This window comes from Panthera onca, chromosome C1, assembly GCF_046562875.1.
Source record: "Panthera onca isolate mPanOnc1 chromosome C1, mPanOnc1 haplotype 2, whole genome shotgun sequence".
In the NCBI taxonomy this organism is placed as follows: Eukaryota; Metazoa; Chordata; class Mammalia; order Carnivora; family Felidae; genus Panthera; species Panthera onca.
This window is the reverse complement of record NC_138346.1, coordinates 163,596,923-163,617,640: the sequence shown is the minus strand read 5'-3', so window position 1 is coordinate 163,617,640 and position 20,718 is coordinate 163,596,923. Positions and strand designations below refer to the sequence as shown.

At 37.5% G+C, this 20,718-nt stretch overlaps 1 protein-coding gene across 6 annotated transcripts in view; it reads left to right on the top strand.

The window, feature by feature from the left end:
- LRRC7 (leucine rich repeat containing 7) overlaps nucleotides 1-20,718 on the top strand; it is a 561,274-nt gene that overhangs the window by 529,463 nt on the left and 11,093 nt on the right. For 5 of the 6 annotated variants that reach the window (XM_078451792.2, XM_078451793.2, XM_078451796.2 and 2 more), the window contains one exon: nucleotides 13,794-13,868. In XM_078451792.2, coding sequence (XP_078307918.1) covers nucleotides 13,794-13,868 — 75 coding nt within the window. The remainder of the gene's footprint in view (nucleotides 1-13,793; nucleotides 13,869-20,718) is intronic. The other variant, XM_078451795.2, reaches the window with a different exon arrangement.

Here is a 20,718-nt window from a genome sequence, read left to right as displayed (position 1 = left end):
ATTTTAGGAATTGCTTCAAAGAAGAATCCACAGGCACCTACAGTAACCTACTCCTATTTTTAATAGTTTCTACTATTTTATGCCATATAGGAAGCTGGAAATAGAAGCCACGAGAGGTCCTGACAGAATCAGTAAACTGTAGGAAGCTCAGCAACCCAAATATTCAGTAGCAGTTGAGGTGGTTTATTAAATATAGACTTTAAAGAACTCATAAAATAAAAGAAATGAAAACATGTTTTTATTTTTTCCAAAGAGGCAAAAATCTGAAAAGACAGTGTGTGAAGGAGTGTCATGATTTGTCTTTAAGAGAAAATATGAAAATCAAATGAGAGAAACCTTTTTTAAGCTCAGGAATTTCACCAAGAAATGAGCAGGAAGCAAAGGTAATTTCAGTCACCATGGACAGAGGCCCAGAGATGTTTCACTGTTAGTTAATAATTGGAATACTGGAACAATTAATAAATGGAAAATTAGGGGTGCTTGGGTGGCTCAGTCAGTTGGGCGACCAAGTTTGGCTCAGGTCATGATCTCACAGCTCGTGAGTTCGAGCCCCACGTCAGGCTCTGTGCTGACAGCTCAGAGCCTTGGAACCTGCTTCGGATTCTGTGTCTCCCTCTCTCTCTGTCCCTCCCCTGCTCACACACTGTCTCTCTCAAAAATAAAAACTAAAAAAAAATTTTTTAAAGAGTAAAATTATAATTATAAGGTAATTAAAGCCAAATATAATTTTAACGCATATATTCAGAAAAGAATACTTCATGATGATCAGCATCAAACCATAAAAAGATTCTAGTAGTTAATTTGTCATTTCTTAAGGAATCTCAAATAATGGGGAATAAATAAGTTATTTTGGATGCTTTTAGCAAATCGGAAAAGCAGTATCTTGAAAAATATATATATATATGGCTATAATATAAATAGCTATGTATATTATGTATATATATATATATATATGTTATTTGGCTACTAAACATATATATTTAGAATATATATTTATATACCATCTATAGTGGTATTTATGTATATTTAGTATATATAATACAGATTTTTAAAAAATTTTTGGCTGCTAAACAAACCCTTAAAATGACCTCAAAGAAGGATACAAGTCTAAAGAGCAAACAATGTGTAGTTCTTCCTCTCCATTATAGTGCCACCAGGATGTCTGTAATCATGTAGTTAATTTCTATGGGTTTTACCTGTCTCTGTGTTGCTCCAATGAATTATTAGTAATTTTTTTACAAATGAAGGCGAGTTATTTCCTTTTTAATGTTTATTTAAAAACTTGTGAAAAGGAGTTTGGTGTTCCTTTAAACATCTGTGCAGAATATTTTCGTGAAATTTTTAGTGGACTTTGGTCAGTTGTAGCATATTTATATCTCTGTTTTTTTGAGGCTCAAGTTTTCTAGGCTTCTAAACAATGATTTCTGTTTATCTTTTATGGATTTTATATTTCACTGTTTTGTTGACTTAAGTTCATTCGTACACTGAAGCATCATATTCAGCTGCTAATGCCTCTTTTTCTTCCTCTCACCCTTCCCACTCTCCTTCAGTTTCTAATGACCATGGTATACATTTCTTGTCTTGGTACATATAGATTCCTCAGTTGTTAAGGTAGCAAATTGTTCAAAGTCAAAGATTTGATACTCAGCAGTTAGTCTTAAAATATTTTATGATCACACTCCTGATTCATACTGAGGAAAACTATTGATAATAATACCTTTATCCTTGATGTGGCACGTCTTCCACTAATCACAGGGGTTAAATTTAGTCTATTTTATATGTGTAATGCTGTTTCTATGAGCCACATCCCAGCTTCATATTAACTTGGCCCAACCCATGAAAAAAAAATTATTTGCCCTTTTTTTGCAAAAAAAAAAAAAAAACAAAAAAAACAAAAAAACTTTAAAAGCTATTGAATCTATAGCTGTGTTTGCTCTGAGTCACTTTTTCCTCCAAAAATACTTTTTGAAGTATCTTAAGTATATGAGAGCATAAAATAGTATATTCTATAATATTTAACCAAGGTGTTCTGAATTGTAATGGTAATAGTATGCAATTTTTATTTGAGATATGGCCTTCCTAGAAACCAATTTCTTACTGTCAGCTAGAGCCAAGATTTTTCAGAATTTTAAAGAAAAACATATTTCATAAATTGAAGTTACAGTTCCCTTAAGACAAGTTCTATTTTGGGGTCTACATTTACAATCGCTGAGACTGTCACAGTCATTCACCTTCATCATTAAAAAGCCATATAAAGTTCCTTTCTCCTCTAAAGTTAAAACGTTCAATGTTCACCTTGTAGACTAACTTTCTGAGTCTATTAAAGTTTATGTCCAGAGGTATATAGACTAGGTAACCAGTGAGACAAGGTCTGGTTTTAACCTCATGAAGAACTTCCCATACTCGTGACTTTTCAAAATTACTTGTGAAAAGTAAAACTTTTTTAAAAACCCAGTCTGGGTACTTTTAGAAAAAAAACGATTTATGACTTGCACAAAGAGTGATTTTTAAAAAAATGGGGAAGAAAAATGAAATGGCAACAGGTTCACCTATTAGTAGCATCTGGCCAGCCCTCTCTAGATTAGCTCTGGTTCAAACTTGTGCGGGTCCCTCTGTGATGCATGAGTCCAGGGAGGCTGTGTCTGACTCAAGCACACCCAGATATTGGTGTCTGAGGAAAGCAAACATATATTCTTCAGAAAGGGCTGCAGCACATATTTTGTGGCTCTGTTGTGAGATGCTGTCTAGAGGGGAAAGTCATTATGCTGGTCAGGAGATATTAGACATTAGAACAACACTCTCAGAAATGCCATAAGCCAGTAACTAGACCCTAACAGCTATTACTACAAAGAGCTAACACTCCTGACTTGGAGCTATGAAAGGAAGTAGCACCTGAAAGTTACTAAGAACCATCAGAAAGCCCTCTAGTTGGCACCCATGTCCACTACTGAGAGTGAACAATAATTGGAGCCATTATCACTGAGAGCCACCACTAGGAAACCACAGATGAGATAGCAGAGACTTCCCAGCTCTCTTCCTGTCCTCTTCTCTAAACAGGAGATGCAAATCCTTTTATCTGATGGGCATTCAAGAGAAAGATAACAAATGTTGGCCTTTTAATATACTCCCAATTGAGGGTAAAGAAGAATTTTCAGACAATCAATCTAGTACAATTGGAGACTCAGAAATTCTCAATATGGGTTTTCCTGGCTATAAAGACCTTGGATTGTAGCTCAGATTTCAGACTTTCAATAATATAATAACATTTATTGATGCTACACTGAGTGCCATGCACTATTCTAAGTATGTTTGCATGTATTTACTCAATCTAATAACTATGAGGTATGTGCCATTACCATGCCCATTTTACTGATGAGGAAAAGTTAAGTACACAAAAGTTAATTAACTTGCCCAAAGTCACCAATCAATGAATGGTAAACATAGGCTAACTCTAGAGCTATGCTCTTACTCACTTCTTACACTATGGGGAAGGCAGAAAAAAAAAATGGCCCCCTAAAGATAGCCACATCCTAATTCCTAGAACCTGTAAATATGTTACATTACATGGCAAAGGGACTTTGCAGGTGAGTTTAAATTCTGGACCTTGAGGTAAGGAGATTATCCTGGATCCAGGTGGGCCCAGTCTAATCATGTAGGTGAGAGAATCTTCCTTGGCTGTAGTCAGAGGGACATTATGAACATAGATAAATGGTCAGAGAGATGAACAATTGCTGACTTTGAGGATGGAAAACGGGACAATGTGCCAAGAAATGTGTTCATTTACTAGAAGCTGGAAAAGGCAAGGAAACAGCTTCTCCCCTAGATATTCCAGAAAATAATGCAGTTGTGCCAAAACCTTTGTCTTAGCCCCATTAAGACCTGTTTTGGACTTCTAACCTACAGAGCTGTAAGATAATAAAATTGTGATATTTTAAGCCACTAAGTTTGTGTTAACTTGACAGCAGCAGCAAAAATACTAATATATACAACCTTGTTGAAAAAGAGTTACTGAGGCATTTTCCTTCCTTGGGCAAAATGGTCTTGCTATAACCTTAGGTATATAGGTTGTTTCGCTTGTTTTGAATGTATTACATGATAGTTTGTCCCACATTTATCACTCAACCAAATATTACAAGAAGCTAAACATACTTGGGGCACCCAGGTGGCTCAGTCAGTTAAGAGTCCAACTCTTGATTTCAACCAAGTTTCATTGAGTCCGAACCCATGTGGGGCTCCGTGCTAACAGTACAGAGCCTACATGGGATTCTCTCTCCCTCTCCTCTCTCTACATTCCCCCCTCTGCTTGCACTCTCTGCCTCTATCAAAATGAATAAGTAAACTAAAAAAAAAAAAAGAAAAGAAACTGGACATACTTTAAATCTTGCAGCAGAGTTATAAAATAGATAATGCCATGATATGGATCTTTGATAAGTACATGATGGTTTTACCAAACAGTAGGAAGTTATTACTCTAACATTTAGAATACAAATAGTTTGATTCCTTACCAAATTCTGTCATCAATGCCAAAGTATTCTTTGAAGTCTCAGATAAAATGAATTTGTTGAAAAGATGAATGACACATTACTTAATGAGATTTCCCAAAACTGCATCAAAGTCATCAATATTCATCATAGCAGAGGCCACAAAATGGGTTCAGAGTTATTTTTTTTTTCCTATGGCTGTATTTATGTACATAAATAGAGTGAAAAATCAGGGCACTGGCCTTTGCAGGCAATCTTTTTGGAAACATTCCACTTACACAAATAATGAATGCCACAGAGCAGTATCAAAGATAACACTCATTGCTATCTGTTTCAACTAATGTGGCAGTATGCAGCCTGATCAGACATGTTTGTACATGTAAAGGGAAAAAAAAATACTATACCAGTGGGCACTAACAGTTAACATGCAGTGTAGTAATGGTTTCAGGGGTAGAGTTTAGTCAATCAATAAACTTCATCAACTAAGAAACTAATGTTGATTTAAATGTTTTAAAAGGGAGGGGCACCTGGGTGGCTCCGTCGGTTAAGCATCTGACTTTGGCTCAGGTCATGATCTCACAGTTTGTGAGTTCGAGCCCCGCCTCGGGCTCTGTGCTGACAGCTCAGAGCCTGGAGCCTGCTTCAGATTCTGGGTCTCCCTCTCTCTCTGTCCCTCCCCAACTTATGCTCTATCTCTCTCTGTCTCTCAAAAATAAATAAATGTAGACAATTCTTTTTAATTTTTGAAAAAGGGAAAAAATAAAATGATTTAAAAAAAGAAATATTAAAGCTTTAGAAAGCAGCAATAAATGCTTTGGAAGACTCAGGCCACCATAAGAGTAAGCTTCAAAGCAAGTCTTCAGAACAGCGATTGAATCCCACAGAGCTTTGTGATGGATGAAATTAAACCTGTCACGTACATTACAATTGTATTCTTTCAGCAGTCAGGTTGTGGAGCATTACTATTCCTCCCAACATTGCAGATACAATACCCATAATTTAGCTCTTATGGTCTGGATTCATGCAAACATTATTAAAAATGGCTCCCATAGAATAAGCTGAAGAAAGGCAATCAAAATTAACTAGGAGCCCAGACTTTGCTGGGATAAAGTAATATTCAAAACTTCACCTCTGGCACCCAGAGATGTAGTGGCTTATTTTGGGTAACAGTGACAATCTGCCTGTTGCACAGAGACCCTGATGGCAAAGAGGGGGACTACCAGAGGGACCAATTGCACATACAGTGTCCTGGACTGATGGCATGAGTGCTATATGCCCAATGTGTACAGGGCGGTAAAAATTATATTTATTTTCATGACCAGTGCCATTCACTGGTCGGGTGGATTAACCATCATGCCTTATTTTACTGTCCTTTTCAACCAGTTTTCTTATTCCTTTTGAATTGACCATCTGTACAACTGAAGCTGAGCACTCTGTCACTCTGAACAGTGACATTATTAACCTATTTTTTTAAGTTTGTTATTATTTTCTTTTTTTTTTCTTTTTTTTTTTTCTTTTTTAATATATGAAATTTACTGTCAAATTGGTTTCCATACAACACCCAGTGCTCATCCCAAAAGGTGCCCTCCTCAATACCCATCACCCACCCTGCCCTCCCTCCCACCCCCCATCAACCCTCAGTTTGTTCTCAGTTTTTAACAGTCTCTTATGCTTTGGCTCTCTCCCACTCTAACCTCTTTTTTTTTTTTTTTTTTCCTTCCCCTCCCCCATGGGTTTCTGTTATGTTTCTCAGGATCCACATAAGAGTGAAACCATATGGTATCTGTCTTTCTCTGTATGGCTTATTTCACTTAGCATCACACTCTCCAGTTCCATCCATGTTGCTACAAAAGGCCATATTTCATTTTTTCTCATTGCCACGTAGTATTCCATTGTGTATATAAACCACAATTTCTTTATCCATTCATCAGTTGATGGACATTTAGGCTCTTTCCATAATTTGGCTATTGTTGAGAGTGCCGCTATAAACATTGGGGTACAGGTGCCCCTATGCATCAGTACTCCTGTATCCCTTGGATAAATTCCTAGCAGTGCTATTGCTGGGTCATAGGGCAGGTCTATTTTTAATTTTCTGAGGAACCTCCACACTGCTTTCCAGAGCGGCTGCACCAATTTGCATTCCCACCAACAGTGCAAGAGGGTTCCTGTTTCTCCACATCCTCTCCAGCATCTATAGTCTCCTGATTTCTTCATTTTGGCCACTCTGACTGGCGTGAGGTGGTATCTGAGTGTGGTTTTGATTTGTATTTCCCTGATAAGGAGCGACGTTGAACATCTTTTCATGTGCCTGTTGGCCATCCGGATGTCTTCTTTAGAGAAGTGTCTATTCATGTTTTCTGCCCATTTCTTCACTGGGTTATTTGTTTTTCGGGTGTGGAGTTTGATGAGCTCTTTATAGATTTTGGATACTAGCCCTTTGTCCGATGTGTCATTTGCAAATATCTTTTCCCATTCCGTTGGTTGCCTTTTAGTTTTGTTGGTTGTTTCCTTTGCTGTGCAGAAGCTTTTTATCTTCATAAGGTCCCAGTAATTCACTTTTGCTTTTAATTCCCTTGCCTTTGGGGATGTGCCGAGGAAGAGATTGCTACGGCTGAGGTCAGAGAGGTCTTTTCCTGCTTTCTCCTCTAAGGGTTTGATGGTTTTCTGTCTCACATTCAGGTCCTTTATCCATTTTGAGTTTATTTTTGTGAATGGTGTGAGAAAGTGGTCTAGTTTCAACCTTCTGCATGTTGCTGTCCAGTTCTCCCAGCACCATTTGTTAAAGAGACTGTCTTTTTTCCATTGGATGTTCTTTCCTGCTTTGTCAAAGATGAGTTGGCCATACGTTTGTGGGTCTAGTTCTGGGGTTTCTATTCTATTCCATTGGTCTATGTGTCTGTTTTTATGCCAATACCATGCTGTCTTGATGATGACAGCTTTGTAGTAGAGGCTAAAGTCTGGGATTGTGATGCCTCCTGCTTTGGTCTTCTTCTTCAAAATTACTTTGGCTATTCGGGGCCTTTTGTGGTTCCATATGAATTTTAGGATTGCTTGTTCTAGTTTCGAGAAGAATGCTGGTGCAATTTTGATAGGGATTGCATTGAATGTGTAGATAGCTTTGGGTAGTATTGACATTTTGACAATATTTATTCTTCCAATCCATGAGCAGGGAATGTCTTTCCATTTCTTTATATCTTCTTCAATTACCTGCATAAGCTTTCTATAGTTTTCAGCATACAGATCTTTTACATCTTTGGTTAGATTTATTCCTAGGTATTTTATGCTTCTGGGTGCAATTGTGAATGGGATCAGTTTCTTCATTTGTCTTTCTGTTGCTTCATTGTTAGTGTATAAGAATGCAACTGATTTCTGCACATTGATTTTGTATCCTGCAACTTTGCTGAATTCATGTATCAGTTCTAGCAGACTTTTGGTGGAGTCTATCGGATTTTCCATGTATAATATCATGTCATCTGCAAAAAGCGAAAGCTTGACTTCATCTTTGCCAATTTTGATGCCTTTGATTTCCTTTTGTTGTCTGATTGCTGATGCTAGAACTTCCAGCACTATATTAAACAGCAGCGGTGACAGTGGGCATCCCTGTCGTGTTCCTGATCTCAGGGAAAAAGCTCTCAGTTTTTCCCCGTTGAGGATGATGTTAGCTGTGGGCTTTTCATAAATGGCCTTTATGATCTTTAAGTATGTTCCTTCTATCCCGACTTTCTCAAGGTTTTTATTAAGAAAGGGTGCTGGATTTTGTCAAAGGCCTTTTCTGCATCGATTGACAGGATCATATGGTTCTTCTCTTTTTTTTTGTTAATGTGATGTATCACGTTGATCGATTTGCGAATGTTGAACCAGCCCTGCATCCCAGGAATGAATCCCACTTGATCATGGTGAATAATTCTTTTTATATGCTGTTGAATTCGATTTGCTAGTATCTTATTAAGAATTTTTGCATCCATATTCATCAGGGATATTGGCCTGTAGTTCTCTTTTTTTACTGGGTCTCTGTCTGGTTTAGGAATCAAAGTAATACTGGCTTCATAGAATGAGTCTGGAAGTTTTCCTTCCCTTTCTATTTCTTGGAATAGCTTGAGAAGGATAGGTATTATCTCTGCTTTAAATGTCTGGTAGAACTCCCCTGGGAAGCCATCTGGTCCTGGACTCTTATTTGTTGGGAGATTTTTGATAACCGATTCAATTTCTTCGCTGGTTATGGGTCTGTTCAAGCTTTCTATTTCCTCCTGATTGAGTTTTGGAAGAGTGTGGGTGTTTAGGAATTTGTCCATTTCTTCCAGGTGGTCCAATTTGCTGGCATATAATTTTTCATAGTATTCCCTGATAATTGTTTGTATCTCTGAGGGATTGGTTGTAATCATTCCATTTTCATTCATGATTTTATCTATTTGGGTCATCTCCCTTTTCTTTTTGAGAAGCCTGGCTAGAGGTTTGTCAATTTTGTTTATTTTTTCAAAAAACCAACTCTTGGTTTCGTTGATCTGCTCTACAGTTTTTTTAGATTCTATATTGTTTATTTCTGCTCTGATCTTTATTATTTCTCTTCTTCTGCTGGGTTTAGGCTGCCTTTGCTGTTCTGCTTCTATTTCCTTTAGGTGTGCTGTTAGATTTTGTATTTGGGATTTTTCTTGTTTCTTGAGATAGGCCTGGATTGCAATGTATTTTCCTCTCAGGACTGCCTTCGCTGCATCCCAGAGCGTTTGGATTGTTGTATTTTCATTTTCGTTTGTTTCCATATATGTTTTAATTTCTTCTCTAATTGCCTGGTTGACCCACTCATTCGTTAGTAGGGTGTTCTTTAACCTCCATGCTTTTGGAGGTTTTCCAGACTTTTTCCTGTGGTTGATTTCAAGCTTCATAGCATTGTGGTCTGAAAGTATGCATGGTATAATTTCAATTCTTGTAAACTTATGAAGGGCTGTTTTGTGACCCAGTATATGATCTATCTTGGAGAATGTTCCATGTGCACTCGAGAAGAAAGTATATTCTGTTGCTTTGGGATGCAGAGTTCTAAATATATCTGTCAAGTCCATCTGATCCAATGTATCATTCAGGGCCCTTGTTTCTTTATTGACTGTATGTCTAGATGATCTATCCATTTCTGTAAGTGGGGTGTTAAAGTCCCCTGCAATGACCACATTCTTATCAATGAGGTTGCTTATGTTTATGAGTAATTGTTTTATATATCTGGGGGCTCGGGTATTTGGCGCATAGACATTTATAATAGTTAGCTCTTCCTGGTGGATAGACCCTGTGATTATTATATAATGCCCTTCTTCATCTCTTGTTACAGCCTTTAATTTAAAGTCTAGTTTGTCTGATATAAGTATGGCTACTCCAGCTTTCTTTTGGCTTCCAGGAGCATGATAAATAGTTCTCCATCCCCTCACTCTCAATCTAAAGGTGTCCTCAGATCTAAAATGAGTCTCTTGTAGACAGCAAATAGATGGGTCTTGTTTTTTTATCCATTCTGATACCCTATGTCTTTTAGTTGGCGAATTTAATCCATTTACATTCAGTGTTATTATAGAAAGATATGGGTTTAGAGTCATTGTGATGTCTGTATGTTTTATGCTTGTAGTGATGTCTCTGGTACTTTGTCTCACAGGATCCCCCTTAGGATCTCTTGTAGGGCTGGTTTCGTGGTGACAAATTCCTTCAGTTTTTATTTGTTTGGGAAGACCTTTATCTCTCCTTCTATTCTAAATGACAGACTTGCTGGATAAAGGATTCTCGGCTGCATATTTTTTCTGTTTAGCACACTGTAGATATTGTGCCAAGCCTTTCTGGCCTGCCAAGTTTCAAAGGAGAGATCAGTCACGAGTCTTATAGGTCTCCCTTTATATGTGAGGGCACGTTTATCCCTTGCTGCTTTCAGAATTTTCTCTTTATCCTTGTATTTTGCCAGTTTCACTATGATATGTCGTGCAGAAGATCGATTCAAGTTACGTCTGAAGGGAGTTCTCTGTGCCTCTTGGATTTCAATGCCTTTTTCCTTCCCCAGATCCGGGAAGTTCTCAGCTATAATTTGTTCATGTACCCCTTCAGCACCTTTCCCTCTCTCTTCCTCCTCTGGGATACCAATTATGCGTATATTATTTTTTTTTAGTGTATCACTTAGTTCTCTAATTTTCCCCTCATACTCCTGGATTTTTTTATCTCTCTTTCTTTCAGCTTCCTCTTTCTCCATAACTTTATCTTCTAGTTCACCTATTCTCTCCTCTGCCTCTTCAAGCCGAGCCATCGTGGTTTCCATTTTGTTTTGCATTTCGTTTAAAGCGTTTTTCAGCTCCTCGTGACTGTTCCTTAGTCCCTCGATCTTTGTGGCAAGAGATTCTCTGCTGTCCTGTATACTGTTTTCAAGCCCAGCGATTAATTTTATGACTATTATTCTAAATTCACTTTCTGTTATATTATTTAAATCCTTTTTGATCAGTTCATTAGCTGTTGTTATTTCCTGGAGATTCTTCTGAGGGGAATTCTTCCGTTTGGTCATTTTGGAGAGTCCCTGGCGTGGTGAGGACCTGCAGTGCACTTCCCCTGTGCTGTGGTGTATAACTGGAGTTAGTGGGCGGGGCCGCAGTCCGACCCGATGTCTGCCCCCAGCCCACTGCTGGGGCCACAGTCAGACTGGTGTGTGCCTTCTCTTCCCCTCTCCTAGGGGCGGGATTCACTGTGGGGTGGCGTGTCCCGTCTGGGCTACTTGCACACTGCCAGGCTTGTGTTGCTGGGGATCTGGCGTATTAGCTGGGGTGGGTAGGCAAGGTGCACGGGGGCTGGAGGGGCAGGCTTAGCTCGCTTCTCCTTAGGTGATCCACTTCAGGAGGAGCCCTGTGGCAGCGGGAGGGAGTCAGATCCGCTGCCGGAGGTTTGGCTCCGCAGAAGCACAGAGTTGGGTGTTTGCGCGGAGCGAGCAAGTTCCCTGGCAGGAACTGGTTCCCTTTGGGATTTTGGCTGGGGGATGGGCGGGGGAGATGGCGCTGGCGCCTTTGTTCCCCGCCAAGCTGAGCTCTGCCGTCAGGGGGCTCAGCAGCTCTCCCTCCCTTTGTCCTCCAGCCTTCCCGCTTTCCGAGCAGAGCTGTTCACTTATGACCTCCCAGACGCTAAGTCGCGCTTGCTGTCGGAACACAGTCCGTCTGGCCCCTCCGCTTTTGCCAGCCAGACTCGGGGGCTCTGCTTGGCCGGCGAGCCGCCCCTCCGCCCCGGCTCCCTCCCGCCAGTCCGTGGAGCGCGCACCGCCTCGCCGCCCTTCCTACCCTCTTCCGTGGGCCTCTAGTCTGCGCTTGACTCCGGAGACTCCCTTCTGCTAATCCTCTGGCGGTTTTCTGGGTTCTTTAGGCAGGTGTAGGTGGAATCTAAGTGATCGGCAGGACGCGCTGTGAGCCCCGCGTCCTCCTACGCCGCCATCTTCCGGAACCCCCTCAAGTTTGTTATTATTTTCTTAATGTTACATGTAGGACATAATCATTATAGAAAAATTAGAAAACACACAGAAGCAAAAAAGGAAAAAAATATACATTATATATATATATGAAGTGTCATTACCCAGTAACAACCACTGTTAATGTTTAGGAATATATCCTTCCAGATATTTCCCACATAAATATGTATATAAACATGTTTCAGCAAAGACAGTATCATAGCATAAGAATAGCATCACACAGTATAATGTTTTATTGCCCGCTTGTTTCACTAAGCACTAGTGAACTTCTATACCTGCCATTTAGGACTTCATTTTTAATGACCACATATCATACTACTGTATGAGTTTACTGTAATTTAATCAATTCCCTGTTATTAGACTTTTATGTATGGTTGGTATTTTTATTATTACAGATAATTCTATGATTAATGTATTAGTAAATGAATGTTGCCACTTGACCAATTACTTCCTTAAGATAAGTTCTAGAAGTTGAATTACTGGTTAAAAGTTATGCAGTTTTCTAAAGATCTTGATGACTGTAGTTCCATCTTTAATTTTTTTTCTTTAACATTTGTTTATTATTGAGAGACAGAGAGACACAGAGTGTGAGCAGGGGAGGGGTAGAGAGAGAGAGGGAGACACAGAATCCGAGGTAGGCTCCAGGCTCCAAGCTGCCAGCACAGAGCCCGACGCGGGGCTTGAACTCACAAACTGTTAGATCATGACCTGAGCCAAAGTCAGCTGCCCAACCAACTGAGCCACCCAGGTGCCCCTGTAGTTCCATCTTTAAATGGAAAGGAAAACTGCTTAAAATCAGAAAGATAAAAACCATTCAAATGCTTTAAATGAATAATTCATAAAGATCTGAAATGCTAAATAAAAACACACAAAGACGTATTTCAATTCAGGTCTTTTTGTTAAACCATCACACACACATATAAAGCTAATGGGCTTAAGGGAGAGTCATCAAGTTTACAAATCAACAAATAAGATGATTTACTGAATAACAGGCAATGACATTAAAATATTATCTTCTATTAATACTTCTTAGGAACAAAAAAATAATAACTGTATTAAGATATAATTTTTATACTTTAATACATATTTTTATATAAATTATTTATATTTTTAATTTTTTTATAATTCTTGTTTTCTTGACTTTTACTATATTGTGAGCTCATTGAAGCCAAAAATTATATTCTGTGTATCACTATAACACTAGCAATCAAAACCTAGCATATGGTAGACATTCAATAATGCTTGCTTTATATACATGACCAAGAAAATTATTTTGATTTTTTATAAACTAAATTAATCAATTTAGGGGTTTTGTAACTATGTGGGTAGAAACTTTATGCTTGGAATTTTTTAATGCTTAATTTGTTCATACACATTTTATATTAAAATTTCCAGTAACGTACAAAGTAATACTGATTAAAATAAACCAATATTTACATGTAATTCTGATAAGGTTTTTAAAGTGTACACTGAATTTACAACCTATCGAATAGAATACATTTTCAATGAAGAATACCTTAGGACAATTTCAGAATTATATGGAGAATGGTTTAGTACCATATTTCAAATTATTTAAGAAAGCGATTAAGACTATGCTATGAGATTAATTTATAAATTATAAGTGTATTTTAAAAACAAGATAAACCTTTGTTATCCAAATAAGATGTTGCTTCTCTCAAACTTGACTTGAACAGTGGTACCTTGCTTAAAATGCTGTAATAATCTTTGAAGCTTACATATGTAAACTGTTCCTAGTCTGTTTTCATTGTTTCTATGTGAATGAATTTTTTTTTTTTAACTAGGGCTAGTTCTTGATAATAATCCTAACCTCTGTTACTTCTGACTTATAGGGTATCTTTGTTACTAGGGTTCAGCCTGATGGACCAGCATCCAATCTGCTGCAGCCTGGTGATAAGATCCTTCAGGTAAGAGAGATAAAAAGCATTGTTTTCAAACGACAACATAAAACAAATATGTATCCATGTTATTAAGTTGAATGACTTGAATTAAATGATTGGCAATTAGTCCTTCTCACATTTTTTATTTGCCTTTATTTGGGGGGGGGGGGTTGAGAGGCAAGTCAGAAACAAATTCAATCTCATATAATTCTTTACATTCCACGATTTGGCATATAGTAGATGGTCTGCATATTTTTGTTTATATGAATACTGTTATTTGGTAATGGAAGAAGAATTGAGACATATAAGAATCTATGCATAGCTATCAAATATGAGTCATGAGGGACCAAAATAGGGTATCTATGTGACTTTGGATGAGGAAGAAGGGACTCGTCCATATTTAATTCTCAACAGTAAGCTTATTACTGTTTGAAAACTGTGAAACACATGGTTATATCTCCCTCCTCCCCCTTCTCAGATACTTGAACAAGTACCTATATATAAGATGACTTATTAAAATGTACTGTCTAAGAGAAACGACTTTTTCTCTAACTTAAAGCTCTGTGGAACAGAAAAGGGTCACTCCAGTAAACAGCTAAGTAAATGCTTGGTATAACCATTTTGCTTTCTTTGTTCCTCTTTCTGAATTCACTTCTGCTTAATTATTTCCTACATTGCAAAGAAAGGGACTTAAGTATCATCAGTTTATTTAAGCTTCAGTATTTTGACTTATGACCCCAGAAATTTCTCGCTATATCACTAGGCAGAAGTATCTTTCATCACAGATATTTAAGCATTTGGAGCAATTATGAAATGGTTCAACATAATCTATCAGGACACTGGGAAGAAAAGACATGTCAGAAAGGATCCTTCTAGATTGGCTCTGCAAACATTTACAACAATGCAAGGGCCCAATACAACTCAGCTCTGAGGAGATCTTCTATCTATTTACCAAACACTTTCAAAAAGTTATAGGAAAGTATAAACCCTATATAACTATATATACATATATTTTAATATTTTATTCCCAGAAATATTTTTTATTTTTTAAGTTTATTTATTTTGAGAGAGAGAGAGAGAAAGCACAAGCAGGGGAGGGGCAGAGAGAAGGAAAGACAGAATCCCAAGCAGGCTCCACACGATCAGTGCAGAACCCGACATGGGACTTCAACTCACCAACTGTGAGATCTTGACCTGAGCAGAGATCAAAAGTCAGATGCTTAACCAATTGCGCCACCCAGGTACCCCAGAAATATTTTTTTTTAATGTTTACTTATTTTTGAGAGAGAGCTTGAGTGAGGGAGGAGCAGAGAGAGAGGGAGATGGGATCCAAAGCAGGCTCTGCGCTGAAAGCACAGAGCCTGATGAAGAGCTCGAACTCACAAACCTTGATATCATGACCTGAGCGGAAGTTGGGTGCTTAACTGAGTGAGCCAACCAGGTCCCTGCTCAGAAATATTTTAAACTAACTAGCAGGATCATGAAAACTCAAGTTTTCAAAAATCATAGTTCTCTGAAAAGACTATGGGTTGCTCCGACCTGTAGCATTGTCACAGTAGAAACAGCATCCAACAGGGGCGCCTGGGTGGCTCAGTCGGTTGAGCGTCCAGCTTCGGCTCAGGTCATGATCTCACAGTCCGTGAGTTCGAGCCCCGCGTCGGGCTCTGTGCTGACAGCTCGGAGCCTGGAGCCTGCTTCGGATTCTGTGTCTCCCTCTCTCTCTGCCCCTCCCCTGCTCATGCTCTGCCTCTCTCTGTCTCAAAAATAAATAAAAACATTAAAAAAAAAAAAAAAAGAAAAGAAACAGCATCCAACAGGTTTGAGTCCAGTCCATGCAGGCAGAAGACCAAGCCAGCAGTTGATCTCTAGAGTTAAAATATTGAAACAAAATAGACACATAAAATAATCTAAATTTATTTTTGCCATTTTGTTCTGTAAGTTCTATATTTTTGGATTTCCTAACTAGCCCTTTGATCTTAAGCATTTTATATCATATCTATGGGACTCACAATTATGTGTAGAATGAACTGTGGTTTATGTTATATCTAAGGTCCTCTCAGCTTAAGTATTCAACTCTTCAATGATTTTATAAATTTCGATGAAAAACAGTCAAGAATAAATTAACAATGTAATTTCCTAACACTTGGTAAGTGCTACTGTTTAGCAAAGGAAAGGGCTAGTTTTGTTTTGTTTGTTTGTTTTTTTTTTTTTCTCTACTGAATTTCAAACAATTATTTTGACTATCTGAGCCTGAAAAAAATGTAGGCAGTTAATCTCAGATCTCTGATCTTTGGAATGCCAGGCTGCTTAGAGAAGTCTTCCATAACTTGAGATAAGGCGAAGAGTTGTCTTCATTCATAACAGAGGTAGCAAAAGAAAGATTTTTCTCTCTGGATTCAGGAGAATCCAGATATAATGCATAATATATGTTTATGTTACATGCTAAAATGTTACACATCCATGTATCTATAGGTAGGTGATAGATGATGATGGTAGATAGATGGATAATCAGTATAGATGAATACAGATATATTGAATAAGGGAAATGAGAAATCAGTTAGTGTCTAGTCTCAGGGTTAGAATACTCTTTTCTAGCTGTGCAATTCTAGAAGGCTTATATGTAGGAACATGGGAGTTTAGTATTTCTAGTCCTTAAGAGGTATACAGCAACAGCAAAGTGCACTAAGGAATCATTTCCTAATGCAAGAAGTAGGAAGGAATCATAAACCCAATCTGTTAAAAGCCAAAAATCTGCAGAAGAGCTGCACCCGGGTTAGCTCTTCTCTCCACAAATGACTATGAAAGATGTAACATTTTATTTTTTGCTTTGGAACTCATTTGTATCAAGTACAATAAAATCAAAATTCATTTTCCGCAAAAGAAAAATGCACATAGACCTTAATCAAATGAATTACTATATTCACAGTTTTACTCATACTAGTTAAAAAGCAGACGTGGGTTATACTTTCAGAAAGAAATAGGAGGAGCAAATTTATTTACAAGCCTTGTTACCAATGTAACAGCCTAGAAAATCAAGGTAAAAGGAACAAAGAAATAAACAAAAATCAACAAATGAGCTCCCTAAGTGATGGGAGTTATTGGGTTTGATCTAACCCAATAGCAAATAACAAAAGAGATATTAAGTAGCAAAAAAGATATACCTTTCCTAAATCTCCACCAAACCCCAAATTTATTATATAAGAGCTGTCCCTTTCTTTGTCTAGAACTTATTTTACCCACTATTCTCTTCTTACTCTGCTATGGGATCAGGAACATGTCATAGGAATTACATGAAGAGGTGTGCATTAGAGGATGATCTTAATTAAAATATTTTTGCATGATGTTTCCGACATTTCACTGTTCATTTTCCCAGAATAAATACACTATAATTAATGAGCATATTCAAATGACCTACTGTGTTTAGTGAGTCATGTTGCTTTATGACCCTGTTGGATGAGAAGCTAGCGCCATGCTGGGAGACTTGAACCCTCCCGGCCTCATCTTCCTACATAAAGTCAAATCCTACAGGAGTGAGAGAGAACAATAAAAGCACATTCATCACAAAAAAATTATTAGATTGAACCATGTGAATTTGCCAATATTTGACCATTTTTGAAGTAGTGATTTTGTTGGTTTAACATCATAGTTTCTTTTTTTTTGTAACGTTCTTTCCAGTTAAAAAAAAATTTCAATCTAACTTATTATACATTTTAAATGTAAAATATGTTAAAATGTAGAAAATGTAGGGGTCTCTGGGTGGCTTAGTTGGTTAAGCATCCAACTTTGGCTCAGGTCATGACCTCGCGGTTTGTGGGTTAGAGACCAACGTTGGGCTCTGTGCTGACAGCTCAGAGCCTGGAGCCTGCCTCGGATTCTGTGTCTCCCTCTCTCTCTGCTCCTCCCCTGTTTGTGCTCTGTCTCTGTCTCTCTCTCTCTCTCTATCAAAAATAAAAACATTAAAAAAATTTTAACTATAGAAAATCTATTAATTATAGTTATTCTGTTGAAAAATGAATAGACTAGAGAAAATAATATATTGTACTTGATAGTTAACATGGTTCACAGTTATAGCATAATGCTCATTTAAGGAAGTATATTACATATTATATTACATATTATATTTATAAGTATAATATTCTACTATATGACCGTAGTCAAAATATTCTCTTCATTTGTCTGTCCACCCCTAGTCCACACACAAGTGCCTAACTTTGGCAGGAGAAAAGAAATTAAATGATTTATAAATACTTATTAATGACATCCAAATTTTACCAGTCATCAAAACAGATTTTTCTCATATAAGGTATACTAATATGATACATAATTGCAGATCATTTCATACTCTCTTCTACCTTACCATAATTTTAAGAGTTTCCCAAAATATATTCCTGGTCTATGGCTATATCTCTAAGATACCAAAATAAAATAATCAAAAGATATGATAATTCAAAAAAATAAGATATTTCCCCCTTGTTTTCTAGTCATAAGAAACTCTGGTTGTACAATTCATATAGACAATTCAAGACCCCACTCTCAACAAACAAGTCTATCAAGTTTCAGCTAGCTGTCAGTAGGTTGTTTGACTTGGAGTGTCTTATCAAGAGAATTTACTCTTGATTGAGCAGGAGTTGGGTGCCTTGGATGGCTCAGTCAGTTAAGCATCTGATCTCACAGTTCATGAGATGGAGCTCCGCATCAGGCTCTGTGCTAGCAGCATGGAGCTTGTGTGGTTTTCTCTCTCTCTCTCTCTCTCTCTCTCTCTCTCTCTCTCTGTCTCTTTCTCTCTATCAAAAAAAAAAAAAAAAAAACATAGAGAGAGAGAAAGAGAGTGAGCAGGAGTTACCCCAAGCTTAACAGGGAGGAGAAAGGAGTATAAGTAGCAGGAGGAATAGCTGTGGGCTAACCTGGCAACACTGTTAAGGAGCAGAGGTGAGAGACTCAATTCAGAATGAGTGTGGAGTTCAAAGAGAGAGTACTGGAGAGAGAAACTGCAGGCTTAAAGAAAGAAAATCCTAGAATTTTAAGGTTTTGTACTGAGTTGGAGAACTGAAACACGAAGGGGGCTTAGAATGGGGAGGAGGTGGTGAGATACAGCTTTTAAGGCTCAGAATGCGAGAAAAAAAGTTTAGACTTCCCAAAAGTCTAAATGAAATGTCCGCAGATGCCTGAATCTGTCATATACAGATATATACTGTTGTATCTGTATCTGACCACCGGATCAAACCTTCCTTGTCTGAATGGAAGTTTTATACATCTTTGAAGGACCAGTAGGTGTGGTTAGCTGCTAACAGTGTTATCTTACTTAGCTTAGCATATTTCTTCAACAACCTCAAAACAAAGTGCTTCTGAGAAGCCATAATTAATGTCACAAAGCCCATGCACTAAATATCATGCCTTTTACTCATAAAACCCGATTTCATACTTGGATACTTGGAATCTTTTACCTACCTTTCCAGACCACCAAGGAGAAACCCTGTGGATCCAGGCACATCGTCAGAAACAGGAAGTCATAGCTGACAGTTTCACTGTGCAGGAAAGGAGAGAAACTTCTTTTAAAAGACAGAAACAAAATTCAAAAAGTACAGCAGAGTCATTAAGTATAGACTATAAGGTGTTTCCCAATGGCATCCCTTAAATTATCTGAGTCACCTCAGATTCTATCCCTTGCTTCAGTATTTCACAATGTATTAAGCATTTCAGACCCTGAAAAATCTTTCAAACTTATATTTCCCAACATATTTAACCATACATCCCTCTTAATAACAACATCAATTAACTACCTCCACAGAACACACTTTAGGAAATGTTACTTATAGAAGCATCTAACTGGACCCACAGCTTTATCCCACAGAGAGTTCATGTTCATAATTATCATCATGAGTCATTCAGAATGGGTTAGAGTATATTCATGTCTCTGAATTTTTAAAAATTTCTCCCAAAAAGGCTACAAAAAGTAGAGTGAGAAATTTTCATTATGGTTAAAAGGAAGTATGAGACTCAAAAAAAATAAATTTAAGGTATTTGGAAATTTCACTAAAGCATTTCCCAGCAAGGTCAAATGAGTTAATGCTTTTCTTTATGATTTTATTTGGTGGTTGAAAATCAAAAACATAAGAGAGGCTGGAGGGAAAGGTGGGGGAGGGGGTCAGTAATCATGTCATGTCATTCTTAGTGTTTAGAGAAACTATTGCTTATAATGATGTGATACATTCAAAGAATAAGATTTTTTGATACAATTTGATTAGAAGACAACAAAAAATTATTTTCAAAATTGTTTATGATTTTATATGCCAGAGTTTCACTCCATATCTCATTCCATTTATGAAGTTCAGTACAGTCAGCTAATAAAAGATTGAGTAAATACTTATTGCACATCAAAAAAATAAGAGATAAGGAAAACAGGTAAACCAACAAAAACAAGTTAAGCTCATTAGTCTGCCTTTAACTTCCATAATTTGGCTGAAATAAAAATAACAATTAAGTACCTCTATTGTATCTTTTATATCACAAGACAACCCTGCAAGGTATCTACTGTTGACAGAGGTTAAATAACTTATTTGACCTTCTTCCATTATACAATACTGGCTTTACTGCAACAAATTTTACTGATAGCATCATATTCATCACATTTGCTATTTATATATTTGGAAAATATGTATTAAACGCCCACTGGGTACAAAGTATTGTGCCAAGCAATGTGAACAATGTAATAAAGAATGTAACTAAGTCCCTAGCTTCATACAACTTAGCCCAGGAAGCAGACATGCCCAAAATTACCTGAGCAGAAAACGAAGAAGGAAGAGAGGATAGATAGAAGGGGACTTCAAACATTTAATAAAATCAGCTCCCACTCTGTCTTCTTTTAAGAGAAAATGTT